This window comes from Drosophila sulfurigaster, chromosome 2L, assembly GCF_023558435.1.
Source record: "Drosophila sulfurigaster albostrigata strain 15112-1811.04 chromosome 2L, ASM2355843v2, whole genome shotgun sequence".
In the NCBI taxonomy this organism is placed as follows: domain Eukaryota; kingdom Metazoa; phylum Arthropoda; class Insecta; order Diptera; family Drosophilidae; genus Drosophila; species Drosophila sulfurigaster.
In genome coordinates this window covers 12846668-12857252 of record NC_084881.1, presented here as the reverse complement: position 1 = coordinate 12857252, position 10585 = coordinate 12846668, and the positions used below count along the sequence as shown (strand labels likewise).

Below are 10585 nucleotides of genomic sequence, written 5' to 3'. Positions count from 1 at the left end.
TATATATGTATGTATGTATATTAATAATTAGTAATTTTTTCAAAAGAAATAAAGTTAATAAAAATAAAATAAAAAACAATTTGAAAGCTTTTCCTTTAGTTCTTAAATTTAACATTTGTTAGTTTTGAACTCTAGGTAATCGTGGCGTATACTTGATCCGCAGGCAAAACTTATGGTTTATTGCCACTACAAAAATGAAATGGATAAGCATTAATTCACGCGACTTTAGTCATTTGTTGGCGGATATAAAAGCGCAACTTTGTGGAGCAGAGTGTGTCAAAAGGCCAACGGCAATTGGGGCTTTTAAGAAAGTCTAGGTGTGCAACCGGAAAAACGTGTGAATGGCGCATTAAAAACTTTTTGGCACAGTAACAATTCATGTGCTTATAAATGGCCAGCCAAAAGCAAATATACAAACAAAAAAGTCAGAAAGACGTACAGACGGACAAATGGAGAGACAAACAAACCAAAAGCGAGTCGAATGGGAGACAAAAACAGCAAAAAACTTTCAATAGACAGAAGAGACAGGGAGAGAGAGAGTGTGCGTGGATAAAGAAGAGTGCAGAGTGTGCGACTTACCAACATGATGTCCAAAATGGTCGAGCAGAGGACGAAGGCAGCGGAGAGGAAATGCATTAAAACGATAACCGTGAACTGGGCCGTTAGGTCCGTGCACAAATCGATAATCGCATTGTGCCGCTCGACGATTTGCCCCAATTGCAATCGTATTCGTGCGTTTATCGACGGCGTGAAGGCGTCGACTGGCAAAAGGCAAAGTTTAAAGAATTAAATGGACTACAAAGTGAGAAACCACAACTGAGAGTGCTTAACTCATGAATTAACTTCACAATCAACAGATATCAACAACTTTTAAACGTATCAGATCAGTCGATTGTGATACAACTATTAAAAATCAACGAAATTGTATTCATTACAATGTATAATTAAAAATCAGACTCAAAATTCTCGTCTTGCTATCTCGAAATTTTCACTGTTCTTTTCTTTTGTAAATCAATCGTATTAAATTACATTACTATCTATTATTTCGGTTCCACCGATCGTAATACAAATTATTAAAGAATCAACCTATGTTAAATGTAGAGAAGTCGAAACCTTTTCAGTTGATACCTGATATGTACAACTTAAATGTTAAAAAATATAATCGATTTATTCACTCTAAAAAAATATCTCCTAATCTAATAATCTAGATTTCAAGAACATTTGATAAAAGAGTTCTTATCAATAAGAGAAATATATCATATATATATGTATATTAAAGATGAATGTTCTTGATTTTAGAAATTGATCTTATTTCAGTGCACTAGTAAGGCAAGCGCTTAAAAAATGATCGAGTATCTCTCTTCATCTGTGAATGATATCAATAATCACATCTCATTTATATAAATACTGTCTGTAGTAAGTATTGCACTGGAACTCGAAAACAAAAAAAAAGTAATATAAAATAATATGAAATCATAAATTCTATCCCTTTACTTTGACTTTACAGTCACAGTTGTTCTTAGATTGAAAGGTGCGTCAAATCTAAAGTAAATGTAAACTGCAAAATTTTGATGGTTTTCCCTTTTCTGATCTACAAGTTTAAGGTTTATATGCTAGCTAATGTTCAGGCAGCCAATGCAACAACTTAAACGCAGTAGTTTGCAATAAAATATTAAATTTCGTATGTGGCACTCACCATCGTGCAGATCTGCAAACACTTGGCGTATGTCCTGTTGAAGGACACGAAACACGCCGCTGATATAGAGGCAGCTGCATAGAAAGAAACCATCCACAAAGCTAAAGGTGAAGACAGTGCAAAATCCAGAGCAGGTCAAGATGAGATACGTGAAAGGAAAAAGTTGTGATTCAGTGGCAAAAGCAGGCAAACTGAAAGAAGTAAAGAGAGAATTAAATTATAATCAGAATTCAAATTTAAGATACACGGCTCACATGATATTAAAGGGTAGCTCAATGCGACCCGGCAACTGAGACCACCAGCGATAGAGGCCCATGATCAAAGGTTGCGAATTGAAGGCGGTGTTTGTCACCGATCCCGAGCTAAGCAGCAGCAAACTGAGTCGATTGGCCACCGTTGAGCAGCCAACGAGCAGCTGCTGTGCCTGCTGCCCTCGATTGTGCCACAACATGCCACGCAGACGTTGCACGATCTCGTGCCACTGACGATGATGCAGAAAGAACATTGCGAGCTTCAGCACGCACACAGCTTTCGTGCTGCCGGGACAAAAGGCTTCGAGAGCCGTCACCAAGTTGCTGAGATTGAGGAATCCATAGAGATTCTCGCCCACTGCTCCAAGAAGGATCACCACAAAGGCAAAGCCACAGAGCAGATTCGAGAGCAAGCTGCGTTTGTGTTGTGGCCAAATGCCCACAATCTGGCCAGAGAAACGGGCAATTTTATAGAAACTGCGAGCAATCTGCGGCTCATCGTTGTCCATATTTTAAGGCGATTCCGATTTGTATTATTTAACAGCAGAAATATATCGAAGGAATATGTCAGACAGCAGACAGCACTCACATTTTATACGCTTTGTGCAGTCGAGCAGCACTTTTTCCTTTGGCCAAAGTTTTAATTGTTTTTCCTCCTGATGTTTGTATTAGCAGCCATCAATTTCCTGCCCTCCACACGCGCTGCCACTAATCGAAGCCAACACGCAGGCTACTCTGCGGAGTTCTCCTTCTCCTCCTCAGCACTACAATTATCTCTTCATCCTTTAAAGAATTTACGCGTGGCTAACATGTTAGTTACCCACTGAGTCACTTTGGCTATCAAATTCACCGAATAATAAGATGCAGTTGCTTTTATAGTTCTTGGATTTGAAGAACTGTTAAAAATGTAGCAAATTTTGAATAATTGAAAGTTGACTTCAACGAATTACCAGTATGGGAAATTCTCTGATGTGTGACACTATTTAAAGTGAAAAAAACCCTATAGCAAATCATTTTTATATTAGCTCGTGATTAGTACTTATGATTTTGGAATAATTTTTATATTTTAAGATAATTGCAAAAAATTAACAATTCTCGTTAAACTGAAAAAGTTCCTAAACTCAATCTTAACTTTAAAGAGCTATAAGAAAACCCAAATTTTAAAATTGTTTCAGTTTAGAGAATTATTCATAAGCAATCTTTAGTGGCGAAAATAAACATAAAATAGAATCATATATCACATTGATGAATGCATAACAAATTAAATTAAGATTGCCATTATTTGAGTAAATCCGATCACACATCCAACATTTAAAGTAAGAGGTTCAATTACTGAGACTTTTTTAAATTTAAACTGCTATGTTAGATACATATTAATATAGATTTTTACGGACTTATCTTGTTCCCAAATAACTAACTTCTTTTCCATTCTTAACTACATATTTAAAAATAATATATATGGAGAAAACTACTCTTAGATAATTTCAGTTTTCGAGTTTCTAGTTTGCATTAGTTAGTGTATTCAATTTTCAGTTTTTCGTTTGCAACTCAACCTTTGTTGGCTAACAAAACACAAACCATTTGCAGTTGTTTAATAAACGTTTGCGTTGCAAAGTTTATATTAAGTTTTCGTTTAAGTTTTTAATTGAAGTGCCTGCGTTACCTACTATTATAGTTACTAATAGACGGTTTTGAATGAAGCATAACAGCAATTAGTATGGAATATTTCCAATCATTATCGAATGAATACTTGAATAAGCAAAAGAACAAAAATGGAAACAATTCTCAGTGATTGTAAATAGAATTGTTTTATCTACACAAAACTGCAAAAATAAATTTGGAAAGTGAGCAAAACTCATTTAAGTGAGTATAAATATAATAATTTGGATTCCAGAAATAGTTTTCTTTGAAACAAAATTTATTTTATGAAATTCTACTCGTAATACACAAAACATGTGAATTGAACATTCAACGAAAAGTATTTGTATTATGTAGTTTACCAAAAATAGGAACAATTGATTGTAAGAAAATAGCATTTATCTAAACAAAACTGCAAAAGTTAATTGGAAACTGAGCAAAACTTATTTAAGTGAGTATAAATATAATAATTTAGATTCCAGTTTAGAAATAGTTTTCTTTGAATCAAAATTTATTTTATGAAATTCTAATACACAAAACATGTGAATTGAACATTGAAACGAAAAGTATTTGTATTATGTAGTTTAACAAAAATAGGAACAATTGTCACTGTGATTGTAAGAAAATAGCATTGTTTTATCTACACAAAACTGCAAAAGTAAATTGGAGAGTGTGTAAAACATTTAAACCATAGAGAACATTCTCTGGAGTAATAATTTTATTCTCTATGAGTAATAATATTATTCTTCTACGAAATTCAAATATACAAAACATATGAATTAAACATGAAAATTGAAAATACGAAAAATATTTGCATTCTATAGTTTTGATGTGCTTGTTTTCTGCAAACAATTTAAATTTGAATTCAAGTTTCTGTCAATTTAAATGCAAAAATTATTTGCAAGCCAGACGTTCAACATTTCCAGTCGCAATGCTTTGCCTACTTCAAAGTTCTATTTATAAGCTGTTGAATTTGCCTAGCAAACAGAAACTAATTTTAAAACCAATTAGCTTCAACTGCTGTCTCCCATAGCCAAGAGAAGAGCATAAATCTTAATTTTCTGCTGTCACAGTGAGTTTTTCGTAGAACAGAACTCGCATTATTATAAATCGAACATTATTGCAGAGAACATGGCAAGCAAAACACATTTGGGTGGCAATCCTCGTTTAGCCAAACAATCCAGTTAGCACAACTATGAGAATTCCTCTTCACCTTGTGCCAGGGGCGGCGGGGGGAGGGGCGAAGCGTCGCCCGCATATTGGCATCAGCATTTTCAATAAGTAGTTGCAGCTACCTAAGCAGAGACATGAGCACGAACATGAGCAATGCATGTGCGATGCGATATAACGGGGCGTATGCGCAATTTGTGCACGTCAAGTGTTTGCGGGCAGGCCGAGCATGCTTCTCCCTCTCCATCTCCCTCTCCACCCTCTCTCTCTCTCTCTCTCTGACCCGCTGTGCATTAAATTAATCCACACACTGCAAATATAAAGTGACCATAAAGCATTGCCATGTGATGATGATGATGATAACGATGATCACATGTGGTGGCCCTTAGAGCTGCCTCCCTCCACCTGTCTCCTCTCCGCTTGCCCCTCCTTTTGGCCACTCGACAAATTATGTAATATGCAAATGCAGCTGAGCTTTAATCTGACTGAAGTCCCAAGCTGACAAAACTACCAACTAGATACTCTATCGCAACTCTTTGTCAAGCTGTTTGTTCACATGTTTTTTTATCTTTGCCATCATAAATCAGCTCGAAGACTATTTGCTGGCAATGTTCGTAGAGGCGACAATTATAAACATGTTCAAAATAGTTTACGAAAGTTTTAACATAATCGTTTTTAAAATATAAAATTAAAAACATATAAGAAATGTTTTCTCACAGTTTCACAACAAAATATTTAAAGTAAAACTATGTAAAATTATTTAAGAGTTTCAATTCAAGCACATAGAATTCTACTTTCTACTAGAATTACACTTTCAAACGTTTTCATTATAAATTATCAATTATAAAAATACAATAAACGATGACACTTTCAGAACAATCTCAAAATAAATATGAAAATAGCAGCCAATTCTAAAATGTGTATTATAAATATGAAAATGAAAGTAATTTTGGAAACCATCATTAAAAACATATTTCAAACTATTTCTGGGAGTTTCAGAAAGTTCGCATTACAAATACAAAGTTATGAATATATTACAAATGATTTCTTAGAGTTTCAGAACAATTTCAAAATAAATATGGATATAACAGCCGGTTTCTACGAGTGTCATGTAATTTGTATTACAAATTTGAAAATAAAACATACTTTAAACGAGTTTTAAGAATTTTCAAAAGTTTGCAACTACAAGTATAAACAAATTTCGAAACGTTTGTATTATAAATCCAGAACTTATTCAAATGCAATTGCAACTGCAACTGCGTCACTTCGGCTGCTTTGGTCGCACTTAGTGTATTCCTCTCCCTCGCAATCTCGAGCACACTTGACTGTGATTTGCTTGCTTGTTTCTTTATCAAATGCTCAACAGCATTTCGATACGTATTGACCCGTTTAAAATGTGTGGCAAGCAAATGGCTTTTGCTACCTTGAGCCTAGACCAAGAATGGCCATGACGGAGAGGGAGAAGAGAAGAGAAGAGAGATGAGAGATGAGAAGAGGATGTCGCTGTCTCTGCACTTGTCAGCTGTGCTGACGTCAAGCGAGAGCAGACTGCCACTCAAAGCAAGCAGTCAGCCAACGACGAGTCAAGCAGGCAGGCAACGAGGCAACGAGGCAACAATCCAGCCTATTCAGTGTCGAGCTGCCTGCTCGATGATGGTCCCCTTTGGACTGTGTTGTTGCCCCTTTATTAGCTACACAAATTTTCCATTTAAATTTCAGTCTTTCTGTCTTGCTATCTATCTATTACTGTTATTGTAACTGCTGCAACTGTAACTGTAACTGTGCGTGACAATTGCATTTTGGGCATTTCCGTTTCCGCTTTTGCTGTTAACATTGGCATTGTCATCGTTGTCCTTAATTTTTTTGTTATTTTTCGTTTTAGTTTGTCGCTTCTTGCTTTTGGCAGTGCGCTCATTCAGGCCTTGACCCACGCAATAGTTCGGCAGCAGCAAAGCTGGCAAAGTGCTCAGCAACGAGGCCTCGCTATAAATTTGCAACTTGCATCCATTCATATTCTGAGGGCTTCTCGCATGCATCATCGTCATTGCAACGCATCCCATTGAGTTATGCGCGCCAATAAATTTGTTGTTTTCACTTGCATTAACATCAATTCGCATGCCATCATTCCGCATCGTTGCTACAAAGCTCCAATTTATTTAACTGTTTAACAAAATGTTAGATAACTCGCCGAATAACTGCTGCCATCACACACGCGTTCGCTTTCAACAGTGCATGATGCAACAGGATACAAGTGGCTGCAACAGTGCGTATGATTAATACCAAATGCGGCTGCTGTCAAGGGGCATTATTCCAGCTACAACAACTACCACACCGACAACATTAACTTCACACACACACACACACAATTACACACGCACACAATTACAACACACACACAGCAAACATGGCCATTGGGGCTCGTTTAGTTTATGGCCCAAATGGCATTCGCATTATTTATGCACATTTTCCAAATTAGCCGGAAAATTAGTGCAACACTTGGCAGATCGCTGATCTAGCGAGGGTCCAGCGAGAACTTTGAGGGAATGTAATTTTAAATGAGAATGAAATGTATAAGAAAACTTTGATTAGGTTGAGCAAATTGTTAATTCTTAAAACACTTCAAAACGCCGTAAATATTCTCTCCATTCCATTTTAATATGTAGTACCTTTTTAAAAGAGATATTACAAAAATAAACCCAAAGTAAATATAAACAAATAGGCAAGCTTCAGTCGAGTATGCTCGACTTTGAGATGCTCGCTACCTAATTTGAATAAAAACAAAACAGTTATAATATACCAAATTAATATACCGCGAAAATTCTAAAAACGTGCCGAAGTCTATATTTGGTATATTTATATAATTCATTCAAAATAAAGCATTGAGTACAACATATACCAGACTGTCAGGCAAACTAACTAAAACCCGTAGTAAGTAGGCTTTTTTCCACATAAAAGTATTTTATAAATAACTTGTACAATTGATAAATATTACACACACATAACCATATTACTAAATCGTCGCTAAAATCCAAGGATTTTTAATTTCCTTTATCAAGAACTAAGTATTATTTAATTTAAATTTCTTTGTAAATTAAGTAAAATCTTTCTAAAAACTCAAAATTTATTAATGATCAGAAAAAGAATAAAGTTTTCCCTGAAATTCCAAAGTTCAATCCTTGCAAACATTTAAAAGAAGTGCAGATATGAGCTAGTGATAAATATTATCATCAATAATTTCAGAATTTTACTCAGCTGCGCTCTCACAAGCAAGCCATATAGATAGCATTAGGTAAGCAGCAAGTCGTAATGCCAGAGCATCATGAATGAGATATAAATGAAGGCGTTTATTCACCTGTAACCCTGCACACCTGACACTGCTGTTGCAGCTGATGCACCTTGTTTAAAATTTAGCATTTGTTTTTATGGCTCGTGTGATTCACAAATGGCGACTAACGCAGCTGGAGCTGAAGATGGCGCTGTTGCCATAGCTGCAACTGCTGAAACAACCCACGCGAAAGTTATCACTTGACAGTAAATGCACAAAACCAAGCGGAACTCCGTGGGATCCATGAATTCGCACCCACACACACACATGCAAACACATTTAAACACACGCATGCACGAATATTCACACACACACACACATGTAGAGGAACAATAAAATGCAGTTGGCAACTCGTGCGATGAAGCTGCCGACATTTGTCCCGCTAACGCGTCCCTCCTCGACTCCCGTGACCATGCCTACAGCAAACCCAAACATAGAAGCAGAAGAAGAAGCAGCACCAGCAGTAGCGGAGCATAAACTAACAACACTGGAACAAGAACAACTACAGCAACAACAATAAGCATGGCAATGTGTTGCACATTTGAAAGCAAAGTTGCGCAAATGTGTGAAAATTGTATGGAGAACACACACAAACATACACACAGGCACATTTGCGCAAACCAGGAATGAAGCGAATAAACGAGTTGAGCAGCAAGCGAACTAATACTGAGCGAAGCGAACTAGACAAAAAGAATCAAAGCGAACTAAACAAACTAGACAAAGTGAACTAAAACGATAATTAGAATGAACTAGTTGAGCGGAGCGAGCGGCTTAGTGAACTAGACTAAAGCAATGAGCAGCTAAGTGAACCAGATGAACGCAGCTTAAGCGGAACGAACCGCTCGATCGAAGCGGAACTAAAATGAACGGAGCGAACAGCATAGAGCAGCAATGAAGCGCAACGACTGCTGAACGTGGGAAATGCAATTGAAAAATGCCACAGTTTTGCATAAATCAGCAGGAAAAGCGCCGAAATGGCGCACAAACAAAACCAACGACCGACGAGTACAAGAACTGTGCTAGACCGTGGCGGACAAACATGGCCACGGAACAGACGTGCCCGTAAACATGGCCAGCATATGTGCGGCAAACACAGAAGACAGAGCGTTAACCTAAGATATAATTTACTGATAAGCAGTTGTTGTTGTTGCCCCTCGTTGTAGCTCTCTTAGTCTGTGCAGCTGCTAAATTCGCCGTTGCCAAGCAAATTGTCAAACGTTAAATGCAGTAAGAAACGGAAATGTGGTATAAACTCCAAAATAATTGCAACTGCATGACTCGACATCCCAGTGAAGCTTTTGCAGCAGACACGCCTTGTCATTGCCTCAAGTGAACAGAAGTCGCAACGGGAAAACCGTTAGTCAGTGCAAGCTTTGGCCACACTGATGACGCTGTCGTCGAGACGCTAACGATGGCGATTCCCAGTTCTTGGTTTCGTCTTGCATACAAATTCCGTTCGTAGTCCAAAACTTTAGCATTGCTTTTCATCTAAAGATTCTCTGCGAATGACAGAAGCGCTTAACTCACACATTCTATCTGCGCTACCCGCAATTCAATTAATTCATGCAAAAATTAATCAAAAACTAGTTCCAATTAAAAGTCTTGCACTGTCAACAATATATTTTATTTTATTTAAATTGTCATACTGTATAAAAGTTAACATTAAATAAAACATTGATATACAACTTTGACAGACGGACAGAACATTTTTGTAAACAAAACCTTATTTCTTTCTAAGTAGTCGAACAGTTATCTATTTCTTACCAATGAATGATTTAAATAAACAGGTTTCAAAAGAGATTTAAATAGAAATAATTATTTATTTGTTTGCTTCATTTTAAAATGCATCTTCAAATTTTGTTTTAAGCTATTTTAGAGTAAAAGATTTACATAAAAAGTTTTCAAATATTTTTGTAGTTTAATTATGTGCAATATTTAATTTTCTGTATCTTCCGCATTTAGAAAAGACTTTAATATAGATTTTTTTTTAAATAAATAAATTCTTTTATATATATGTATTTTATTATATATTTATTGACTTGATTCCGTAATTCATCTGAAATCTATATAAATAAACGACACATTGTGACGCTTCACAATAGTTTCTGCATAACGAGGATTCAAAATTCAATGACACAGCTTTGAAATTGCTTGATTTATTTGATTGAAGATGCATGCTAGGCTTTAAGACATTTTGCGTTTCTACATACCTTGATAATTCCATCATTACAATTAAGCTGAAAACGCAGCGATTTTACTTTTGAGCTTATTAAGCTTTATATTCCAAAAACTGAAAGTTGCTGCTTTTGTTTTTGCTGCTGCTGCTGATGTGTTGTGTTGTTCATTAGCTGCATGAGCCTACGGAACTTTATGATATGCTTATTTCACTTGAGTGCCTTGCCACAGCCGCATTGTGAAACTACTACCTGGGTGACAGTTTGTTTTATGACTCGAAATCATTTACATACGACAGGCAGCAAAAGCAAAAACAGAAGCAGCATCGTG

The 10585-nt window shown here is 36.3% G+C and overlaps 1 protein-coding gene across 4 annotated transcripts in view; it reads right to left on the bottom strand.

The window, feature by feature from the left end:
* The window catches only part of LOC133840499 (odorant receptor 22c), a 34795-nt gene that overhangs the window by 23806 nt on the left and 404 nt on the right, over nucleotides 1-10585 (bottom strand). The window contains exons 1-4 of one of the 4 annotated variants that reach the window (XM_062272373.1): nucleotides 1951-2858; nucleotides 1693-1887; nucleotides 1430-1434; nucleotides 580-761 (exon numbers count right to left, since the gene is read on the bottom strand). In XM_062272373.1, the coding sequence (XP_062128357.1) occupies nucleotides 580-761; nucleotides 1430-1434; nucleotides 1693-1887; nucleotides 1951-2456 (888 nt within the window). In that variant the 5' untranslated portion in view covers nucleotides 2457-2858. Of the gene's footprint in view, nucleotides 1-579; nucleotides 762-1429; nucleotides 1435-1692; nucleotides 1888-1950; nucleotides 2859-10097; nucleotides 10318-10585 lie in introns of those variants that run through there. The other 3 variants (XM_062272364.1, XR_009894190.1, XR_009894187.1) reach the window with 3 other exon arrangements.